General features: G+C 36.1%; 1 protein-coding gene and 1 long non-coding RNA gene across 2 annotated transcripts in view; one reads left to right on the forward strand and one right to left on the reverse strand.

Moving 5' to 3' along the window:
• LOC138314867 (mucin-19-like) overlaps window positions 1-11,664 on the forward strand; it is a 61,030-nt gene extending 49,366 nt beyond the window's left edge. The window contains exons 52-71 of the mRNA XM_069255462.1: window positions 119-196; window positions 618-778; window positions 1,205-1,348; window positions 1,534-1,684; window positions 2,332-2,388; window positions 2,714-3,004; window positions 3,337-3,548; window positions 4,032-4,127; window positions 4,618-4,768; window positions 5,051-5,221; window positions 5,499-5,780; window positions 6,096-6,143; window positions 6,689-6,901; window positions 7,314-7,415; window positions 7,656-7,759; window positions 8,363-8,476; window positions 9,801-9,884; window positions 10,185-10,316; window positions 10,667-10,718; window positions 11,114-11,664. Coding sequence (XP_069111563.1) covers window positions 119-196; window positions 618-778; window positions 1,205-1,348; window positions 1,534-1,684; window positions 2,332-2,388; window positions 2,714-3,004; window positions 3,337-3,548; window positions 4,032-4,127; window positions 4,618-4,768; window positions 5,051-5,221; window positions 5,499-5,780; window positions 6,096-6,143; window positions 6,689-6,901; window positions 7,314-7,415; window positions 7,656-7,759; window positions 8,363-8,476; window positions 9,801-9,884; window positions 10,185-10,316; window positions 10,667-10,718; window positions 11,114-11,445 — 2,975 coding nt within the window. The 3' untranslated portion in view covers window positions 11,446-11,664. The remainder of the gene's footprint in view (window positions 1-118; window positions 197-617; window positions 779-1,204; window positions 1,349-1,533; window positions 1,685-2,331; window positions 2,389-2,713; window positions 3,005-3,336; window positions 3,549-4,031; window positions 4,128-4,617; window positions 4,769-5,050; window positions 5,222-5,498; window positions 5,781-6,095; window positions 6,144-6,688; window positions 6,902-7,313; window positions 7,416-7,655; window positions 7,760-8,362; window positions 8,477-9,800; window positions 9,885-10,184; window positions 10,317-10,666; window positions 10,719-11,113) is intronic.
• A 2,436-nt stretch (window positions 11,665-14,100) lies between these two features.
• On the reverse strand, window positions 14,101-16,488 carry LOC138316918 (uncharacterized). Its single transcript, XR_011207679.1, has 2 exons — window positions 16,338-16,488; window positions 14,101-14,470 (listed from the first exon to the last, which is right to left on the reverse strand). It is a non-coding gene; the product is annotated as an uncharacterized lncRNA (long non-coding RNA).
• Between the last annotated feature and the right edge of the window lie 8,792 nt (window positions 16,489-25,280).

Raw genomic sequence — 25,280 nt, forward strand, 5'->3', positions numbered from 1 at the left:
TTGCGTTTATTGAATATTGGATTAACCAGGTGAGCGGTAAGGCCCACAGGTCTCTTGATTCCTTTTACGTACTCTCATAATTATTAGAGATATCAATACCACGCTTGTCTATTCACAGATCTCCCCACACCTGCACCATCACACAGCGCTGTGAAACCAACAGCTGCTCCAGTGACCCCAGCTAACAACATTCCTAGTAAGTAGTGTAGCTGTAGGTTTCCTGTATAATAACATTTTCGTTTGTCAGAACTAGTATATGGCAAACAACTAAACGTGACCACGCATTGCAAATAAAACTCACAAATTTCAACTGCAATGATATACTGTACCAGTTTGCAAAAATATCTTTGGTGAAGCCAATGGATTTTTGTGTCCTAGTTATAAATCTTCTATGAATGTAATATGATATTAATGTAAATCCATTCAAATATAAACCATTTTGAATGTTATTGTCACAAATACGTCACAGCAAAATTAAATGCCTGCTTATTTCGAAGGAACAAATAATCTTAATAAACTATGACAGTTCAGAAAATAAACATTTACGATGAGAATGATATGATTGATACAGGTTTCAACAACAACAAAGTTCAACTAAAACGATTTTTTTCTATTAGCTGCATGTAGGGAACAAATGGGTATGCAAAACCACCAGATTCGGGACGACATGATTTCTGCCTCCTCGTCACGTGATGCTAACTCTGCCCCTTACAAGGCTCGCCTTGGTGGGCCAACTGCTTGGACAGCTGCTGTTGACAACAAAAACCAGTTCATACAGGTAAGGTATAGACTGTCAGCGTTGTTTATTCAGGCGATATGGCGGACACACAAAGCTCTCAGTTAAAAATATTCTGCATACAGGGGTGGGACGACTGGATCGCCCGTTGTCAGTAAAACGTGACCGGGTGGGATGTGTCGCCTGGAGTATTCAGTGGCATGCTTTAGTGATATGGCACAATGAAAAAGACAAGAGTTCCATTGTGCACGAAGGCACAACACGAATATACCGCAGTCTCTCGCATACATGGGAGTCCGTCTTTATATGACCATGACTTTTAATAGGACGTTAATTTAATCAAACAAGCAAACTATTAAAAGTAAGTTTGAATTGCTGACAGACGATTAATTGCTCTACATTTGGCAGTGTTATGTTTTTGGTGATCCGTTTCGTTTATGTAAAGCAGTAATATTTAATGATTACCAGGTCGACTTCCTACAACCGTCACTGATTACCGGAGTAACTACCCAGGGTCGCCCAAATGTGCCATCTTACGTCACCTCATACTATGTCCGCTACTCGTTGGATGGCCTAAACTGGAACACGTACAGGGAAGATGGGGCCAATAAGGTAACATATTAATCATTTGTGATTTATTCCTACTTCAAAATATTTCAAATTTATTTAAATAGTGCTATTATTTTCTACTTTTTTTCTGCTTACATGTATTAACATTTCTCGCTTCTTCGAATTGTGTTTTAAAATCAACAATCCTATTGTGCCTAAAATAGAGGCTATTATATTTTACATTGTAGCTGTTCAACGGCAATTTTGATTCGGTCACTCCTCAAACCCATTTCTTCTCCAATCCCATACGAGCCCGCTACATCAGGATTAATCCACAGAGCTATCATGGCAAGGTCACGATGAGATTCGAGATCCACGGATGTTTCGCCTCTTATCCAAGTAAATATTAATTAGTTGTTTTCTTTTTATAAATACCGGGAAGAAAATGGAGATGTTGGCTGCATTAGGTCAACAATAATAGTCTGTCACATTGTATTCCACATCATGTATCTAGTTGGGATATGTTATAATTTACCCAAAAAAAAATATTGGACTACCCCGGTCTTAATTTGTCGTCAGTGGTGATTAATGTTTAAGTTTAACAGCTTTTCTTGGCAGGCATACTTCAATTTTGGAATGTTATCACATATTAAATAAGTTTCATGAAATGAAGGGGCGGGGGATATATTGATAGTCATGTCCATTCCGTCCTGCCAATTAAAAGAATCATCCGAATAAGGTATATTTTAAGAAAATATATAATTTCCGTGTAGCTGTTTTTTCTTCCCCGCGATTTCTTTCTTCCCCGCGATTTCGCGCGTCATTGCTATGAGCGCGAAAAGACGATCCGCAAAATATTGAGAAATGGTTGAATCATTTATATCCAGAGTGCGAAAATGAGATTTTCAAGGTTTTAGCTGAAATCAGGTAAATTTGTAAATAACAGTTATACGGTATGTAATTACTGGAACAAACATTATTTTTTAAATTTATACATACATTTATATATAGGCTCTCTCTGAAAACATTAACTAATTGTGTTCCAGCAACCACACAGGGTGTTCCTGGTAAAGTGCCTACTCCTATTCCAACCAAGGCTGTCGGTAAGTTTAATGGTTAATATAGGAAACATTTTGAAAAATTTACTTGTTCCTTTGTATAATTGAATATTGTGTTAACTTGCGATACTATCCTAAGTCCCTCTTTGTGCATTGCCTAACCGAATGCCATTCTTGCGATAAAGGATATACTTTTGATTAGAGATGGACTGTTTCTACTTTTTCTGAATAGAATATGATATTGAAAATGACTCATACAAACCTTCCCTGTAAGCGATGACGCAGGATTTAACACATGTTATTGTTTCCTCTAAGTGGTACCTTTTAAAAAGGAGGCAGAATATCAAATTTTGACCTTTTCCCATTCCAGATGAGAACTGCGTGGAGTATGATAACTGGGTAAATGTTGGTCAGCCTACCCCACTCAGCGGCGGGGATTACGAAAGGATTGATGCAGTAAAGGCCGCCTCACGTACTTGTCAGAGCCCAATGAAGATCGAGTGCCGCACAGCCACTGGAGTGTTGTACAACGAAACTGACCAGATCGTCAGCTGTAACCTCTGGCAAGGATTAGTGTGTAATAACGCTGACCAGGCAGATAGCCACGGTTGCTTCGACTACAAAGTCAGACTCGGCTGTCTGCGTAACAGTCCAGAATGTGGTAGGTTTAGCTTCTGTTCAAGTTTTGTTTTGAATGTTCAGCCTGTTTTTCAGTAATTTTCATCCTGGAATCAAAAAGTATGGAAATTTTGAATAGCCTCGGATTTATTCAAAATATATCATTTTTGATGCTGACCCATTTTTTAGAAGGACGAACTGCAATAGTTGTTTTGTTTTGCTTCAAACCATGCCTGAACATTAGTTCAACAACACATCAATTTTGATTACAAAGCCATGTGTTTGTGTAACATACTGGACTGATTTGAACAATTAGCCCTTCAGCCTCTGGAATATCATGACTATTATTAGCTAACGGTGTTGTTTAATTTGCAGTACCACCAATGCCACACCCTACCCCATCCATGGCTCCCCTGATCGGCTCCACCGTGGTGGTGAACCTGACGTACTCTGGCTCAGTGTGTTTTGAAGGTATTGATACGTCTAGGTGTCCAACAAATGGCTGTGCTCCTGGATTGGTCTGTGATGGCATGAACTGCGTAAAGAAATCCGAATGTACCTGTCTCATTGAAGGCAAACTTGTCAGGGTAGGTATACAGGATCTCCGAGTATAAGTGGCATGTTGTAACGATCTTAAATTTACAATAGTAATAGCATTTGCACATACTAACCACACGGTAAAGGAAAAAAAAACTACATTTTTGCTAGAATTATTATCTTGGGCCTCCAACGTTAGATTACAGCCCTAAAGTCACGAGCGACTTTGGTCGTTGGTGTAAAGTCCGTCAATCGCATATATATTCTTTTCTCAAAAAGACGTATTCCATTTTAAAGAAACTGGAACTGCAAAATACAATGGCTTACGATGTAAAACATGAAACTCAACAAAGGTTAGATAATTAATAAATAATCACAATCTCCCCTTTTGATGGCAATATCTAATCTGGTAACCTCCATTTGTGTTGTTAATGAGAAATCTGTTTAAAACCGTACCCCCCCCCCCCCACACTTTTATTGTAAATTTATATCTGGTTATCTCCCCTATTTATTTTGATATTATCTCCCTTTAGCCTGGAGACATTATGGAGAACTCCAAGTGCGAGACGTGTCAATGTTTCGCTGGACAAGTTTCTTGTCTACCTAAACAGTGTCCTATGTGTATGGATGTAAGTATAATCTAATGTTTACACCATCGAAATATTACTTTTAATTCGAATTTTAAAAGTAAATATTTTTTCACATTCTGAGCATTGGTTAAGGTTGTCAAGTTTATAATTTTATCATGGGTCAGGAAATCTGACTGCGAAAATGTGTTTTGATAAAAAGATGATTTTTCATTCTGGAACTAATATACATGTGTACGTTGTATTAAAATCATAACTATCAAACAACTTGAAAAGTAATTATTTGATATTCCATTTAAGTTTCATTAAATTCGATAATTTTTAATGAAATTCATAATTTCTCAATTTTAGTTGTAAGATTATGGTAAACTTGAAACTATTTTACTACTAAAATGAATTCAATTGAAACATTACGTTTTTGATAAACTTTAAAACTAACACCCACCATCAGTGAGCAGTAGACATCAAAATACTGCTCGCATGCTTGTAACAATGTCAACGAAAGTGCCTTGACAATAATCCAATGTTTCAGGGCTACACCAAAGGTTTCAACACGACCACATGTGAATGTTCCTGTGTGACTTGCGACGCCAGCGAGTTCCGCTGTGGAAACGGCCAATGTATTCCTGCTAATGCCAAATGTGATGGAGTCATTGACTGTATCGATGATGAACACTCCTGTGGTAAATAACAGACTTATCCTGACAATTTTAGTAAAAGATTCCAGCACTAAGTGCATTGCACGTTACATAATCATAAACATACGAGTATAGCAATTTGGTTTTCATTGAATAAACTTAAACTATGATCCTCCAAATCATCCAAACATATTATAATGTTATAGAATATATCCCACATTATGCGTCTACGGTATACTCCAATTTTCTCATCAATTAAGCATATTAAGCGTTATTTAAAACACTTTGTTTAATATTTACACAGAAAATATCATTTTCTGTTGTCAGCTGTTGTGCCCTTATTTACACCGCCGGCCACACCTACTGCCGCTCCACATGGCTCTCAAGGAAACCCAACTGTTGGACCTAACAGTAACAAAGACACCCCTACACTTGCCCCAGGCTCACTCACCAAATCTCCGCCAGGCCACGACATGTACACTACTACAGGACCATCATGTAAATACTGATTTTATGTTTATAATATTTCAAGAATAGTTTCTTACCTCAGCTACAAATTACGGATTGTGTGTTTTGGATTATGTTTTATGTAAAATAATAAAAACAATAATCCAAAGATTTTGCCCCGAATTATATGAAGATAAACACATGATGTATTACTTCATATCGCTGATTTAGCATAATGCAACCATATTCAGCTGAAACGGAACTTTTCCACAATATATTTTGATTGCGATAACTCATGTAAATATTCGGTATGTCTTTTGTTGGTCAGCTTGTGTTAGTGGTTGGTTGCCTTGGTACAATGAGAATGACAGAACAGTGGATGGAGATTTTGAACCTTCAGCTGCAGTTTATCAGAAACACACTGGCGCATGTGCAGGCGGAACCCTGACGCGAATTGAATGTTTCTCTATCGACATGAATGCCCCGTCCTACTCTACAGGGGAGGTAATTCAGTGTACCACAGACATTGGACTCCAGTGTCTAGACTCTGATAACTTCCCTGTACAGTGTACCAACTACAAGATCAGATATTTCTGCGAGTGCTCAACATGTGAGTTGATTTTCTTTTGATAAAAAATATTCTTCACTTTGTTAACAAAAAGAACAAAACTACATATCATTTTTGTCCCTTTTAAGAATTAAATGCAATGACCTATGCAGTACTTTAGACTGAAATGTGTGCAAATTTCTAAATGCGATTCAATTGTGAAACACACATTTGTACTGGTTGTTTGGCAGATTTAGAAATAAATATTTTAAAGTTATACCTTTGATAAAAAAATTGGTTGAACAGGAAATAAAATCAAAACCATAGAAATATTATAGTGATGATTTAATGATAATTTGACGAATGTTTATGTTATAGCTGTGACTCAAAACCCTACTCCAGCCCTAACAGCTACACCAGTCCTAGGTAAGACATCACCCGTCCTTATTTAGTGTTTAACATAGTTATGTGTAATGTATGTGGTGCTCTTATCTCATATTTTGACATTTGGACCTGTTGCATATGTAAAGAGTGGTCCAGTCTCCATGGAAGGGTTGAATTTTCCATTAGCTAATATTACCTCGGTTGCTAAAAGAACTCTTCACAATAACCATGTCACGTTATACAGTATACATCGGATCTTGGTGTCCTTGTTTATTTCATAAACAATTAAACGTGACAATTCCTTAAAGTTTCTACTTTAAGACAATATCAAGTCATTATTTCAGGATGCCCTGATGCAATAAACCGTACAACATTGCATCTTTTGCACGGTGGGCTACTGAATGATGGGCAGCATTAACTCCCATGGTTGTTCTAAATACATTGTTCCATTGCTTAACAACGCATATTTCTATCTACAAAAATATGTCAAAGCTCAAACCACGACAGAAATTACACATGACTATTTCATGTTCAGTATAACCTGATGTTTCCTCATGTGGATTGATTTTGAGAGTATTTGCTTACAGATACATGTCAGAACGTTGTCTGTCAGCCATTGGTCAAGCCATTCCTACACGAAGGCGAGGTTGCCCAGATCGTAAAGACTGTAGATGGTTGTTGTGATCGTTACCAGGCAGTATGTAAACCCGACCGTTGCAGCACCTCACAGGTCACATGTACCACACCACGTGTTATGGCTGCTATCAACCCGGGAGAGTGCTGTCTCCGATTCAGATGTGGTGAGTAGTTATATAACCTGCAAGTAGTTATATTACCTGTAACAGGAATCATTCGCAGTTTCTGATGTGAGGTATTTGGATTATCCTTAACTGTATCATCTATCTTTTGTTCTTTTTTTATGTGGAGGAGGGATGGGAAGGGATAGGCTGGGCCATCAATGAAGTACAGCACACATGCTCTTCAATATCTATATTTTTAATCTTTTTTATCTATTCATCCATACAATGTACATTTTGTTGCTATCTCGCTTCAGTATAATATTGATTACTTTGAATTTCTATTGAAACTTTTACCAGAATCCTGATCGGATGTAATATTTTTGCATTGTTGACTAGATATTATTGTAACTATTTGAGAGTATCTTGATTATCCACTCCACCATATCCTATATCGATTTGTCGATGTCTATAGACTGTCCTGCCACCTGTCCGACGCATGTAGGCCTGACCTGTCGTCCTGGTTCCACCATCACCACGGTAGAAACTGACTGTAACTGTACAAGCTTCGCCTGTGGTATGTTGTCTCCTACTTTACATTTAAATTCACTACATTTAAAGGCATTTTTCATACAATGTTTCGACATTTTAAGTCGATTTTAGTGAATGAATAATAATAAACTGGAATGACAATAGGATCTAACAGTACCATTTACAAATATAAAAACAACAACACGTGCTAAATATGAGTTAATTTTATCTCAAAAACCTTTATTAGTCTGTTGTCTTATCAGCGTATAATTTTGTATTCACACAGTACCCACACCAGTTCCCACCAGACCAACTGGATGCAGATACACCATGGAGTTTGTCAATGCCACCGCTGTACCAAACCCTGCACCATACCCAGCCACATACCAGGTAAACTCGGTCTCAAGTTAGTTCCCTTCAATTTATTATTGAGAAAAATACCTTATACTCTGATGAGATAAACACATTGACTTGGAAAAGTTCAAATATTTGTTCAGTTCTGAATGAAAGATATTTTTCATTTGAACATTCTCGGTAAATACATCTGCATACTCAACTTTCAAGATTAAAAACAAATTGAATGATACTTGTTCAAAACTCCTACGAGACAGACCTCTTATATGAACTTACATGTGACTGATGGTACATGTACTAGAAAGTACTAGAACGTCAAGTTAATGTCACAACATAAAAGTTTTCAATTAAGTTGAAATTAAATATTCATGGTTCAAACTAAATAAAGAGACTTCCAAGATTATTCTTGCATATTATGTTTACATTTTTTTCCTACATTAAATAGTCATATATCCTGTTTAAGATTCTTGTCCAGCTTACACTATTCCCCTTTACCTGATAGCCATATATACCCATCTCACATACACATACACGGGAGGCTGACCCTGGATGTTAACAGGACGTTAATACAATAATATAATAACCAACACCTATTAATAAAACAATTAACGTGTTAATAAGTGATGACACATTTGATAGGTTGGCGAGACGTGGAAGGATGGACTGTGTAAGTCTTGTCAGTGTGTCCTGGATAGCAGCGACGACAGCAGTGAGACCACATGTCACACACAGACCTGTCCAGACTGTAAACTGGTGAGTAGTCAATACGGAAATCGGAATTCATCTTACTTGATGAGTAGTAAATAAATAAAGTAAGCGGAAGTCATCTTACTTGATGAGTATTAATAAATAAAGTAAGCGGAATTCATCTTACTTAATGAGTAGTAAATAAATAAAGTAAGCGGAATTCATCTTACTTGGAGAGTTGTAAATAAATAAAGTAAGCGGAATTTATCTTACTTGATGAGTATTAATAAACAAAGTAAGCGGAATTCATCTTACTTAATGAGTAGTAAATAAATAAAGTAAGCGGAATTCATCTTACTTGGAGAGTTGTAAATAAATAAAGTAATTTGAATTCATCTTACTTGGTGAGTAGTAAATAAATAAAGTAAGCGGAATTCATCTTACTTGGAGAGTTGTAAATAAAGTAAGCGGAATTCATCTTAATTGGTGAGTAGTAAATGAATAAAGTAAGCGGAATTCATCTGACTTGGTGAGTAGTAAATAAATAAAGTAAGTAATCGGAATTCATCTGACTTGGTGAGTAGTAAATAAATAAAGTAAGTAATCGGAATTCATCTGACTTGGTGAGTAGTAAATAAAATAAGTAAGTAATCGGAATTCATCTTACTTGGTGAGTAGTAAATAAATAAAGTAAGTAATCGGAATTCATCTTACTTGGTGAGTAGTAAATAAAGTAAGCGGAATTCATCTGACTTGGTGAGTAGTAAATAAATAAAGTAAGTAATCGGAATTCATCTGACTTGGTGAGTAGTAAATAAATAAAGTAAGCAGAATTCATCTGACTTGGTGAGTAGTAAATAAATAAAGTAATCGGAATTCATCTGACTTGGTGAGTAGAAAATAAATTAAGTAATCGGAGTTCATCTTCCTGTATTCCATTCAATTATATTTTTAAGTATTGTTGGATTCTCATTTGAGCAATTCTGATTTCAAAAATATTTGTTAACACATATGATATTCAATGTTACAATTTCATGGCGACGTAGCTGTGTTTTTGAGCAGTCATTGTTTGACCATTGTCGAACAATCAACCAGTATTATTCTGTATTTTGTTCGTCGAACCTATGTTGCATTGCTGTATCTTTTTGTGGTGATGACATATTTTCAATGGCGACATCTAACCATTTTGAGGTGTATATCGCCTTGGCATATTTTATAGATTTGACCGTTTACAGTATGGATGGCGACACCATATTTAAATATAGATTGATTAATGAATATTTATCTATTTATTACGATTTATTAGTGATAAATTGATTTATGATTGAATGATTCATTGATTGGTTTTTATAATCATTTTGAATGACCTTTATCAATGAATTTCACACAGGGAGAAGAACGAGTCAATGCTACTGACCAGTGCTGTGGACAATGTAGGTCTGTTGGCTGCGTAGCCAATGGCCAAGTCTTTACGGTAAGAATCAATGGTCAATATTTCTTGTTATTCAATGATATTTCTTCTATTTAATTGACGCGAAAGTCCGTTCTACAAAATACTATTTTATCATGGGTAAATGAGGTATATGCGTTTACATGCAGATTTCACAATTTTTATAACAAAATCTGAATTTCTTTTAAAATGAAAATCACAAAAAAGACAAAAGGGATATACATATATCTTGATTGTAAATAAACGGATTTAAAATCTAAAACAGTCAATATAAGCACAGTCAATATAAGCACTTTATTTATTTACTTGTGTAATGTTTTCCAGGACGGACAATCTCTTCCTGGTGCTCAGCGCTGCTACTCTAAAGTGTGTGCCTTCGATACGAACAGTGGTACCCACCTAATCAGGGAAACACAGTTGGATTGTCGCACCGACAACTTGCCTACATGTCAAGGGGTAAGTCATACACCAGAGCTTATCGTTCACCAACCTTCTTGCGCGTGCGACTTGCTTTCATAAAATTTAGCTATCCATGCAAATTTGCGAAATTTTATCTTCGCGATTTAGCATCTTTATTATTTATATTGATTGGGTTTTGCAAACTAGAAATTCGCGAACGTTAATTTCGTGATCTTGTAATGAAATTAAAATCAGAAAATAGTAGCCGAAAGATAATTGGTTCACAGTATTGGGGATCAAAAACAGAATGACAAAAGTTGTAAAAGGTGGAATGATTGAAGTTTGGGTAGCAAGCTACATAGACATATCGTATACAATAAACATTTGTTTGTGTGTTAATGTTTCAGAACCAGACCAAATATGATAGCACTGGATGCTGTAAGACCTGTATTGTCAGAGGTAAGTCTGTCGTTTACAGTTACTTGAGTTGTGCATTCTATTACAATAAATACGATTGTGTAAATAAAGTTACATCTCTCTGTAAAAAACAGTTCGTTGACAATATAAATTATCGTTGTGGAGATTAATTCAAAGACTGAGATAATAGTATCAACAGATGTAAAGCTCAATAATGTAAATTGGGAGGGAGCTTGACAGAATTTTATTACCTTGAATAACACGTACACGTGCACATCTACATGTACCTCCCTGATAAATTACAATTATCAAATAGAAATCATACTGAATGATTGGAACCTGAAACTAAATACATGACCCTATCTTATATACTTAAAGAATATATCCCCTTGTGTTGTTAGTACCTGAATCATGATTGCTCTGTTATTCATCCACAGCCACCGCCAGTCAGACCTGCTCCGAATGTTCACCACGTCTTATGTTTGGTCAGCCGGCAGCGTCTGTAGGATTCTTCAAGGTCACTAGAAACAGCGCCACCTGTCAGAATACAGACCCAATCCAGGATCTGACCGAGTGTTCTGGATACTGCCAGTCGCGTGCCAAATATACCACACTGATGCGCGGCTTTGACAACAAATGCAACTGCTGTCAACCTCAGGCCACTGTGTCGCGGAACGTTACACTTCACTGCACAGATGGAACAACGTTCGCCAAGACGTACACAGTACCCACTTCGTGTGGCTGTAGCGCGTGTGCCGGTGGTGCCTAAATAACACTGCGAACTGAGGATTATTACCAGTGACTGATACACGGACTACGATATATTAGTGTAATAATAGTGTAATATTTTATGGGCTATGTGATATGATTGTGCCCAGTTTCTGTTATTCTATTTATATTGAGGGTAACACCGAATCTCGTTATATAACAATAAGGCCCTCACACCATTGTTAATGTACGTTATAATAATAAATTATCTTCATGCTCATATATGGTTGTAGTTATGTTTGAATCATGCCCTTACACAGAAGAGCAACTAAAAACCATAAGGATGTGTGAAAGTCATTTTTGACGTAAATCTGCCCATGCCGTCCCACTTCCAAGTCATGAGGTCGTAAAAACTGACGTAAACTGTATTGACATGATCTATTTTACATCAATTATGAAAAATGTTATCAAATCTGTAATCTAAAATTGAAAGAACAGAATAAACTTCCTTTGGTTAAAAATAATCTTCTTGACATATTTTATGACAAGCCGGAAAACCGCGGATCTTTGTGTATATCTGATTGGATGACCTTTACACCACCTTCATATCAAAATTCATTTTCCACACCTTGCTACATTAATTAAAAACGACATTTCGTCTACATTTAGCTTTGTTGTGCTATTTGAACGTGGTTGTTACGTACTCTAAAATAATCCGACAGCACTTTCACAAAAAAAAATAACACACAAATAACCTCTGGAAAATCAGCATGGCACGTTCCCATACATTACCGGGTGTCTGGTAATCGGGTCTCTCCAAAACTATGTTTGCAAAAGTGGGCGAATAACACCGATTGGTGTGTAGTGTGTATGAAGTGTGCAGTCTTTGGTTTTGTAAGATTCTAAAAATGCTACAGTTAGAGTTATCTTTCTTTGTTTGGTTTCTGTGTCAATCAATTGTTTTAAAACGAATATCAAATAACCATTTAATAAGATCGCATTGCAGGATTGGTCGGAGAAAGAAACATCCACGTAGGACTTTTTACTTGTTCTTTAAAGGTCCACTACCTTTCCGGAGTAAAATTGAAAGGTTTCTTGGAAACATTAATAACATAAGAAAAAACACATTTATAACCTTAGATAAAGTAACAACACCAAACAAATGCAAGATTTCCTGCGTAATATAATTATATAACTGCCAAGATTCATTTCGGTATCTTGCCGTCCGGCGCAGTAATAGTCAACTACAGCGCGAAAGTTTTATTTATTTAAATCAAGTTTTTTTCAGAAGATGATGATGAGTGTATTATTACTGTTAGTTAATAACTTTTGCGACTCGACAAAGATATCGATCTCGTTTTACATTCCTATTTTAAAAATTATCAAGAATTCCACGGAAGTGGATGTGCTGCCTGCATAGCATCACAATAAATAGTTATTAACAGTTGAAAATATTGTTAATAATTAGGTTAAGTTATAAAGTTTCGAACTCTTGCAAATATTGATGGATTTTGACCAGTATCAACACACTCCGAGATTTCATTGATATAAAGCAATATACCTTTTTTTTTTTGAAATTGGAGAATAAATACTAAAGTTATCGAGTAGAAACCATAGATTTATCTGTTTTGACGATTTTAAAGTCCCGTAACTCTAGTAAATATTGATGAATTTGGACCAGTATTACGTCCATCTAAGATCTCATTAATATAAAGTCATTTACAAATACAAACGTTCCATTCATTCCCTTGATGCTGAGCGCTAGCCCTGCAGAAAGCGGATAGAATTGCACATGCTGCCCCTATTGCATGATCGTAAAAGGCGACTTAATTTCCGATCTTATATTTTCTTTTTTCCTTCCTTAAGTCTTTGGGTTTTGTTACCTGGCCGAGACACATCATTGTCTTTAAAAATGGTAGTTTCTACTACTGCTTCGTGTTCAGCATAAAGGGAGTGAGACGACTGGTTCACCCGTTGTCAGTATAATGTGACCAGGTGGGGTGTGTTGCTTGGTGATTTCGGTTGCATGATGCTATACAGGAAGACACAACATGAACATACCGCAGTCTCCCTAAACACGCACCTCGCACTTCACACACGCTACACACCGCATACATGGTAGGCCGTCCTTGTATTATGTGCCGTATTTTTCATTCTCACATATCAAGAAGAGCTTTTTATATCTACACATAAATAAGGCATAGATAACAACAAGTTTACAGTTCCTTATTTCTGTGTATCAACTAACGTTTATAAGGCATTTGAAACCGCTTGAATGATTTTCACACTTTAATTCATCAAATCATATGGTTTTCAATAGATTACTGAAGAAAAAAATGACATGTCAAAATTTTCGGCAGGCTACGGCACATATAACTTTAAGCAGGAATAGAAACTACCACTTTTACAGTCAATGGTGTTCTGGCCAAGGGAAACGTTAGGAAGGAAGAAAAGATAAGATCCTTTTACGATCATGCTATAGGGGAAGCAGGTACAATTCTTACACCCTACCTGCAGGGCAGGGGAGACTGCTGATACATATATATTTGTATTGTCTCCTTGTGATAGAGGAACTATTGTCTGTTTTATAGTGCTGTACTACAGAAACACACTGCAAAGATACCAAAAAAATCAAATTTAAGAGCCAAATAAAGCCAAGTACTGTTAATTTATCTTTTTTCTTCAATATTTGACACAAAACAACACAAGAAAATCCTTTGAAAATTCAAAGTTATATTTCAGAGTCAGTTCAATTCTTCGCCAAAAAATTGAAAGCATGACAGATTATTATCTTTACCAGATTGACATTTTCATACAAAACGATTGACATTTTCATAGAAACGTTCTTTTTATAAATCGGGTAATAAATGAAGATTTGCACAATTTATGTGACTGTTTAGTTCAGCAATGTTAAATGTATAGCCTACGATCACGTGATCCCGGCGGGTGGCACTGGAAATTCGCCTCCATTCGTCATCATTTTCTGTGTCCTGTTTCCTGTAGATACAGAAGCTGGGACACCAATAGCTACTGGGGGTTCTGTCAGCCATTCATCACAATTGAAGTTTTATCAGTCAATTATAAAGCTGTGAAGTACAATAATTATAATTCAAACTTGAGAAGTTACACGGGCTTTTCGTCAATAATAATCAGACAGGGTACTATTACAAGAATGATTCAAACCTTGTGTTGACAACGTATCTTCAGGTTCGCCTAAATAGGAAATAAGTTTCAATTTTTCACAGAAACATATTGGCCCTGGACGATTTTGGAAACCTGTATATGTTACCAAAATATGACAATAAGCAGAGAGATATTATACAACCAAATATCTTAAAGATGCTCCACAGTTGACGATACCCATCTTTTGAAAAATAATTGGTGTTTATATATAAAACCTTTATTTATGTTTACATCGATTGCGAAACAAGTTATACATTTTATAATTATATACAAATCATTTTCGGTGGTCTGGATATAAGCGCACGATGGATCTTAGTGTGGGAAGAAACCGGAGCGTCCGGATAAAAACGACGTGATCAGGCCAGGTGACCACTAACCTTATCGCGTCGGTGCCGGGGATCAAACCCCGGCCGGCTAGGTGAAAGACGAGCGGCTTAACCACTACACCACCCGATCACCTTGTTTATGTGTGTACCTTACATACATATGCATATAAAATAATTTATTTTGAAATTGGTGCCTGCACAACCAGTAGTTAATTCCATATAGGGCATAGTGCTATGGATTTTTTCCAGGACGCAATTAATTAGGGTTTTCAACCTATGGGTGAATAGACCTATCGTTTTGGTTCTATTTTTTATTATTCTTCACCACAGAAATTTCTAAACAAAGGATCTCCGAAAATGATAAGAGATATACTAATAAACGTGTCACCATATTGTAGGACATAGTTGAAAGTGTGAAAGCAGCATTTAAATGTTGGTCAAAAATCCAATATCGCCGCTATGATCTCACTTTCTGTTTTAAACTTACATTAATATCTCGTTTACAGCACGACGAATTTCTTTCTGTTTTGGATATGTTATATAGAATCACAAATAAAGCAAATAACTACGTAACATTTTATTTTAAAACGTCAATTGCCGGTTGGAAATAAGGGTCAAGGGTCAAAAGGGCAATTTTTCGAAAAAAAATGACTTGCATTTAAGGTCACATGGGCCAAAAATTCTAAATTCTTCAAATGACTTCTAAAGTTCTGATGCCGAGATGCCTAATATTAGGCCTGCAGGATGCTATCATAAATACCTCTCAGGTTTGTTAATATGAATCACATTGACCTTCATTCAAGGTAACGTGGGCCAAAAATCCTTAAATCTTCAATGACTTTTTGCGAAATTCTAGACGGCCTTGATACCTATTATTAAACCTGTAACAGGCTGACATAAATGCCTACCGGGTGTCTTAATATGAATGACCTTGATGGATGTAACTCAAATACGTCTGCACAGTTCCGAGTCGCCTTTCATTTTTTTATCATTTTACACGAGAGTTTCGTCCAAGGGGTATAACTCGTACACGAGATAAGTATATCCCATTGAGTATAGATTGTAATAGCAGCACCCATATAGATAGTCTGGAGCAGAATGAAACAAACTGACAGGTTAACCAAGCAGGGGCAATTTTAGCTCAAACGCTACTTACCCTCTGACAATGTATTTAGTATCAAAAACATTCACAGTAGGCATGCGCCTTAATCACAGGGGTGAATGCTTAACTTTATATCAAAAGAAATGATGGGAGACAGTCAATTGGAAAAATAGAAACAATATGATCTAGACACGTGTCGCTATTTTTTACAATATTATATCTATTTGAGGTGGCAGGTACAATACAAATACCTTTCTGCAAAAAGCCAAGTTCGAATGGTCCACATATGTTTTATCAACATTTTTTTACTGTAAAACATCGTTATGACAAACCAATTATTACCAATTTTGGAGATCCAATTCCGGAATCCTATTGTACTCCTGATCAGTGTTGCTAACTTGCTATATAGATATCGAGCCTCGACTGACATTAATGTATAGTTACAGAATATATCGTTATCAGGTCATTGTGTTTACGTCTAATGTCAGGTTTGATCACGTTTCCGGAACAAGAGAGAACGGAACCGGTTTTTGTATGTCTAATGTAAGGTTTTGATCATGTATCCGGTGAAAGGGGAAAACGGAACCGGAATGGTGTCTAACATCAAGCGGGAATGACATGGTTAATCAGCCGATCGAGCGATTTAGATCTGATTGCTGTTGTTACAAGCACATACAACAAGTAACGACAGTGCGATCTATAGGGCGACTTTTATTTCGTTTACTTACACGGATTTCATCTCAATAAGATTTTATCAATTCAACTGGTAAATGCTTCGTAGATGGGTATCTTTGTTTAGTTTGTATGCTTGACGTATATTTTTAATGTAAATGTTGTGTTGTCTCCACAATGTAAATGCTATGTTGTCTCCATAATGTAAATGCTATGTTGTCTCATCTACGCATTATTTCTGTAGATGTCTATCTAGTGTTACACAAACTAACGTCATGTCCAATGTATGTTACTAGCAGCTGCGGTGCGTAATTTGGGAGACTGCGGTATATTCTTGGTGTGTCCTCTTGTATAGTGGAACTCTTTCGTTTTTTATACGTTACGTTCTATTACATTCTAGAGTCAATTTCAGGACGGCCTCCCCTGTATGTAGATATGCTTCGTGTGACGAATGCAACTCTGTTGACTCTGGAGACCGACCGCAGTATGTTCAGTATGTTGTAACACCACTTCACTTAATCATACTGCCAAAACATCAGAACTCCCAACCGGATCATATGATACTGACAATGGGCTAACCAGTCCCTCTATGCCTCTATGGTGCTATCCTGTGCATGGCCACTTTTAGATAAGCTGAATAGTAGTTTGCGTGAATATGCAGTGGTTATTTCATAGTTCACAAATCACAGTACAAATAGAGAAACTTCCGGTTTTAAGTCCCTACAAACGCATTATTTCTTGGCAGTTTCTTTTTTTGCATGATAGGTATGTGATGTAAAATGGAATCATTTTCAAGATATATATATATATATACATAGGTATGTAGGTATGTGACCTAGTTAAGAATTTTAGCAATTATTTCATTTATATATATATATATATATATATATATATAGCTTCAATTTATCGACCCAGTAGTGATTGCAGTTAATGCTAAATGACGAACAGGAATCCCGACATCAAACACGCACCGCGCACTTCATACACGCTACACACCACATACATGGGAGGCCGTCCTTACATGACCCTGGCTGTTAATAGGACGTTAATTTAATCAAAGAAACAAACAATCCCGACATTACTTTCTTATTTACTTTAATATGCACACTAGATGTTATTATGAATACAATAAAGCAACATAAAACTAGAAGTTTGAGAAATAAATAATCAAATCTACACCTAGGACGCTTTTTTATACATAGTTCGTCGACCTTTCGGCCGCGACTAACTGATCTGGAGAAGAGAAATCACATTTCAGCTTGTCCTGCAACGCTTGCGTGACGCCGCCGGACGCAACGACCGTAACAAGGCGATACTGCATGCTTTTATCATGTCTATAATTAATATATCATAAAAGCTGTGTTTCCTGGACCATAATAAGCTGCTATCAAACTGCTTAGCCCGCGTCTGTGACTCACGCCTACCTTCAAAGTGTGCACGCAACGTTAGACAAACGCTTTGAAGCTATAGGCGTAATGTACAGATATGATGTTTCTGAGTAAGATTTAGGAAGGCTAGACATGAACTTGAGTTATTATAAAAGATATGAAAACATATCGCGTTTGAGATGGTTGGGTTCCTCTGATTGATGTTGGTTGTTTTGTCGTGTTGAAGGAGGCGTCTATTGCTACCGGCTTGTCACCACCTTCAGGTATGGTCGTAGAGTAATGTAAGCGGGGAGCATAGCAGATAATATACATGTACATTGTGTTGTAATCATTATAAGCCTGCTAGGTAGCTGGATTTCAATACTGAGGAAAACCTTGTATTTACATATGAAACGTTTCTTAATGAATTAGTATCTCATTTAAAAGTAAACGTTTCTGATGCTTATCGAAATCCCAAACCGAAACATCCTTGAGATTGGATGAGGTCATAATTTTATCGACAATAATAATGTCATTGCTTCTAAATTATGTCTAGTTTTTCTTAAGTTGCTAAGCGTTGGTGTGATTTATTCGAATTCATTGATTTAGTTCATAAGATCCAACATTCATGAACATATGTTGATAAAAAGCAATGCAAGAAGTTGTTGGAATACACCAATTTGTGTATTTTGCAGACTTATCATATCATCGCGTTAACCACGGCAATATACTATTTAGCCTTTAAGTTCTCAGGGTTAATATGTTGCGGTTTCCTATAAATGACATTGCAGATGGTCAATTTCACTGTTAAATGATCCTTACAATTCGTGAATCTATACAATGATATTTTTCTTAGGGACGCCAATGATTTTCTGAATATATCGCTGTTTGGTTTCGGATCCAGCTTAGCGTTCAGCTGAAAGGAGTGGGACGATTGGTCCCCCGTTGCCAGTATAATTGGACCGGGTGGTATGTGTTGTCTTGTATTTAGCGACATGTTTCAGTGATATAACACTAGCAAAAGGGAAAGGGTTCCGTTATATAAGAAGATACAACACTTTTATACCACAGTCTCTCAAACCACGTAACTCGCATATGACACACGCAAGACACTGTTTGTCAGGCTGTATGGAATTCGGGAATTTCATAGAAAACGGGGAAATAACGAAAATATTCTGCTCGCGAATTTTAACCGATATACCGTAACACAATTATGTACTCGTAGCCAAAGCATCGGCATCACAATCTTTATTCCCTATTTCTGATAATGCAGAAATAAAACATGAGGGCGATATGCTTGACGAAGATAAATGGTCTCGTTTAGTGTATTTATCAAAAGGAATGAGATTTTTATCAATGATATGAATGGTCTCCAATATTGCGGTCCACTGCGAAAATATCAACAAATGTCGTTTGATGTCGTTGAAGTAGATATCGACAGCATTGACCTTTATCAATGAGAAGGGCGTCTATGAGAACAGAGCAATACCTTCAAGCACATAATTAAACATTAACGTTTTAATTAAGTCTATAGATTTATTGATTCACTTAAAAGGGAAAGGAATATGTATGGTTTGGGCCATTTTTAGCCTGCTAATTCGTCAAATTTTCAAAAATATTAATTAATTATTTAATTGTGGCATTATTCCCCGCGCCCGGAAGTTGGAATAAAACCCAAATACATCAAGGTCAAAGTAACAATTATTCAAGTATAACTTTAAATGTTGGCGAGTATTGTAAAACTGTTTAAAAATAACAGCAGGTAACAAAAAGAAACAGTAATTTGGTATTTTTGACAAAGTTTCCAATGTAACAGAAACTAATTGAAGGTCCGTAACAGCAAATGGCCCAACTAGCGCACTTGTCTGATATATACAGAAAGTTTCATGGAGCTGCGTTAAACGGTTTTCGAGTTATAATTCGGAAACAAAAGGAAATAGTAATTTGGTATTTTTGATGGTTTCCATGATAACGGTAAAGGCACAACAAAGGCACTTGCATGATGTGCATTAGTGATGTAACAATATATAAGAACTAGAGTTCCATTATACAAGAAGACATAACATGAACATACCGCAGCCTCCCAAAACACGCACCGCACACTACATACACGCTACACACTGCATACATGGAAGGCCAAGCTTACATGTTACATTTGTTTTTCCTTATGTATGTTCGGATGAATACATTACTGCAAAAGTCACATGCAATTCATAAAAAAAAAACACTGTAAAAATGTGAAATGAAGATTAAATTGTATACCACAATTTGGATTCATGGTTTGACACGCATGTCCTCATTTCACCCATTGTATACGTTACTGTAATGCTTTTTAGCATTGCCGCAAAAATTAATTTTGACTCTTATTTGTAAACGAGATATTAAAATAACTATTGATTTAAAGTATTGTAATTCTCAAAATTGTGGTAACGTTTTGCGGTGAATAGTACATAAAACCCTTCTTTGATTCGTGAGTATGGAAATTACGTCACATTGGCAGTATTACTAAAAATCATTAAAACGTACGGCAGTCAGACCATGAAGGCAAGTTGTGATCTGCAATTTCATGTCACAATTTTACAGTGTTATTATTAATTATTAAGTAATTTATGTAGTAATGTTTCAATCTAAACATGCAAAAGGCATAGAAATAATTTTGAAAGTTCATCAAGCCTGATTGTTTTTAATAGATTACGGAAGAAAAAAATAAAATTTTCTCCAAGTTATGGCATATAATAATCATAAACTTAACGTTCAGCGGCAATTTAGAAAATGCTCCTTCAATGCGGAACAAATTCACGTTAATTGTATTCATTGATAAAGCAAAAGTTATCCGTTAGTAGGTATCAATCAGTATTCTCAATATATTTTAAACAGTCTTGAGAGAACGGGAACAGTTTGTGTATAAATGGATAACTGATTTGTTGGAACATCAGGGATCACGCCCAATAAGAGATATAGAAAATTCTTTAAAATATTTCCTCTGCTGAAGGAATGTAATAGAATAGAAAATCGATAGGTAATATTGGGATTCAATAAAATTAATACAATTCATCAGTTCGCAGGCGTTCGGCCGAATTAAATGTGTTATATTCATAGTAGATATTCTGAATTAGATAATTTACCAAAATTTCAGATTGATACATTACTTACAATATTCTTAATATGATCCTTCTTGACAGCGAATACAAAATTATGTCCAATATTCCAGTATAATGTTTATTAGCCTTGACCACGTCTTACCCATCCCTCTTTATGTACAATTACCGCTGTGGATTCCTCATGATGCAAATTAAACTTATAAGTTTCCTTTCCATTACCATCACAAGTTTATCGGTATTCTGAATATTTTGCGCCGGTATTTTCGAAAGTATATAAAAGGTTGGTAATACAGAAATTGATTTGACATTTAAATACTTCCCCGTCTTTATTCAATAAGCAGTAACTTCGAAAGGGATTGATTTTCACGTAAAATACAGATCTTGCACCAAACCCAAATACTTATATTTACCTGTCATTATTGTATGATACAATCCCAAGAGACTTCGCACCCACAATGGATAAACAATTCAGCATCGTCAAGGTCGGAACAAATATTTTCCGTGATCGTTGGCAGGACAATGATAATGGCGTCAAAGTAAGCGGATAGCAGTTCATGCATTGGAAAATGCAAACTGCATTCGGTAAGGTCACATATAGGGATTGAATGTATTTTTCTTATTTCCACAGCGGCTATGAATAGCAGAAGCTATCTAAATATCCTGTTGAGCGCGTTAGCGCTCTTCGGAAGATATGTAGATAGCTTCTGGTATTCAAAGCCGCTATGAAAATTAGAAAAATACATTCAACCATTTATTTACATTAGAATAATTGAATGAAAATTAAATGAAAATAACATTTATTGAAAGGTTTATATATATTTAAAATCATGACACCCATATACGACGAGAAACGAGATTAATGGAACAGCTGGATGACGAAGTCGTTCCACAACGTCGCATTTTCAAGCTTCCGCCTTCCGGTCGACCTTTTTTTGCAAATAACAAACGATAAACAAGAAATATAGTTAAAATAAGATTTGATTGACTTATTACAGTGAACCTTAGTGGATTCTATATCAGGAAACAACACATTAGATATTATACATTAAAATATTGTGGGGAACTATTTTGTATTGGTATGAAACTGGCGCATTGTTTGAAATCAGCGGATCGATGCACGAGAATCGTTGTATTCGTAGTGTATTCGTAGTGTATTCGTAGTGTTTTCAGAGGCAATTGTTTGTTTTAGTCAGTTGGTTGATTCATATAGTGACGAAGCACTCCGAATGTAAATAAAGTAGGAATACGCGATGTAGTGAAAATTTATATATATAGAACGTAAGACTTGATAAACCAAACCAATCCCACGTGACTTCCGGAAAACACGCAACAAAATTACATGCACTATATGCAAAACATTGGCCATAGGTAAACTTAAAATTGATAATAATATTATTTCTCAGATAATGACATGGTTAAGTCTCAATTCAATATTAGAAAATAGTGTTGTTATATCAGGACTGGGCACTGATCGCACTATATCAAACGGAGAGACATGATAATGTGCAGAAAAACAGAAAGGTAAAATGAAAGGTTGTTAATAAGGGCGAATTAATACGTCAACAAAATCGAGAAAACAAAAGAAAGTTTCGAGTTTCAAGTAAAATGGAGCTTTTCAACTGGAAAATCATACTGAAAAAGTCGTCCGGCATGAAAACATGAAATTAACGAATATAAGTTTGTTAACAGTTCGGCATTTTAGCACTGGCTATGTGTTCTTGTGTGATCCATTGAGAAAATTTCAGGGGATAGCAGTCGTCCTCGAAGTGAGCGTTGCAAGGTACGGAGTATCTTGCTGGCTCCCAATCTTTCCGTTTTCTCCTCACGAATGCTACCAATTGTAGGTGGAAATTGGGCCTTTTTGCTGGAAAATTGTGTAAAGACACACCATCAGAGTTCGTACTTGAACATCCACCCGCCACACATCGTCTATCATAACGCAGTCCTGGTGTATTTTCTTTTTTGTTTATCTCCGCCATGCGGGCTTCCAATGAGGTTTTTTTCTTCTGGCGGGTCACTGTTTCTACGTCTATTCCGGTTTGTAAGCTGAAACCGGATGGTCTCGAATTTTGCATAGGTATGAATTTCAGAAAATCAGCCATAAGTTCGTATTTTTTTTTAAATATCATTTTTTATCAATTATTTTTTATCATGAAAGCATAACATCAATTACCACTACAGTTACACTTTAACGTTGTGATTATGCAATAAATAATATATGGTGATTTCTAGAGAATAATGAGATTTTCTGTTGAAACAGTGGTGTAGTCATAGCATCTGTATTAGTGGTGCATATGATGTTTGTTTGACTATTTAACGTCTTATTAACAGTTAGGGTTATGTAAAGACTGTCTCAAATGAATGCGGTGTGTTGCGTGTATGAAGTGCGTGGTGTGTGTTTTGGAGGACTACGGTATATTCGAGTCATGTCTTCTTGTATAGTGGAACTCGTCTCATTTTTATAGTGCTATATCACTGAAGCATGCCGCCGCAAACACACCCAACACGGTCATATTATACTGACAATGGGCGAACCAGTCGTCCCACTCCCTCAATTTTGAGCGCTAAGCAGTAGCAGAGACTTGTGTCTTTGCCAAGGGACAGAACCCAGAACCTACCTCACAGGAGCGATCGCTGTTTAATAGGGGGCACTAGTGTTATCGGTTTTAATTGTAAATACGTTACATAATGGTACGGTTGTTTTGTCGCACTAGAGGAAATTTCTCTTATCCGATAAATTGTGAACGGTCTGTCGGATAAAGTGAGCTCTGATATACATGTCCACGATCACATAACCTTAAACAGCAATCTGATATAACCAATCGATTCCGCTGATAGAACTGATAGCCAGATAGCTGATTTGTACTAAAACAGCCTTGGGACTGCTAAATTCATAGGAAAACACAACAAAGGTATACTTATAAACGTCCATGTTTTACGATGATACAGATAAATAAATGTTGTTGCCTGACGCGTCGTCGTTTGTATATAACATAGTCAATTAAACGTTGTGTTGATACAAGTACCTCACTTATCTTCACGATCAATTTTATGATAAATATTCATTCACTACATATAATTCTTATGCATGTAAACGGGATAACTCCGGTCTATTAAGTCTTGTTGTGTAATTCATCCCAATATTTTATACCAAGAAACCCGTGAGTAATTTTCACACGGATAAGTACAGAAAGATTTCGGGATCGCTGAAATCCACCCAAGAATGCCATTTTTATTTTTTGGTTATATTTTTCGATTTTTTTTTTTTTTCAAATTTCATAACATATTAGACACATACAGGTCATTTTCATTATACAAAAACACAAACAAATCCACACAGAAGTTGATACCTTCTATACGATGATGCGTTCTCATTATTGATAATTGACTTATTTTCACAAAATGAATTCATTAGAAATTCATTCAATATGGGGCGCTAACGCGCCCCATAGAATATATCCTTAGAGGAATTACTCCATACAAGCATGGTTAAAGGGACATGAACCTAAAAAAACCATGTAAATTTGAGTAAAATACATATTTAAGACGTGTCAGATACCTTACTAAGTAATATATATCAGTTATTGTGCAAACGTGTCAAATGAAATATTTATAATGGAAATTCCATCTTTCTGCATTTTGAACTTGCCCGGTCGAATTTTGTAACGATAGTATAGTAGTGTTGAACTTTAGTGACCTCCCACAATGCACTGCACAATTGTTGGTCAAAAACGTGGGTGAAGCGAACACAAACTAATTCTGATAGAAAACGGTGTACGTCAGGAGTCAGTTACGTGCGCGATTTGGAAAGTAGGTAAATATAAATGGATCGCTGAAATGCAAGAGACGGGAGCAACTCCCCACTTTATACTTGCGTGATGTACATATGTGCAATAAGTCAGGAACCTCACTTCGCGGTGCCCTGTCGAATGTTTGACCTAAATACAAATTGTTTTATAACAAATATGGCTTAAACTTCATTTGTCAACCATCGTAAATTGGAAAATAATCTTAAAATGTGGAAAACAAATATTCCTTGTCATGTCAGCAAGTTTGTTGTTCATTATAACCTCGCTTTCGGCCAGCTTTCGTTTTGTGTTCCAAAAATAGAATATGACGGTCTATTTTTATCATTTTTTAGGTAG

This window comes from Argopecten irradians, chromosome 2 (assembly GCF_041381155.1).
Source record: "Argopecten irradians isolate NY chromosome 2, Ai_NY, whole genome shotgun sequence".
NCBI classification, from domain to species: Eukaryota; Metazoa; Mollusca; class Bivalvia; order Pectinida; family Pectinidae; genus Argopecten; species Argopecten irradians.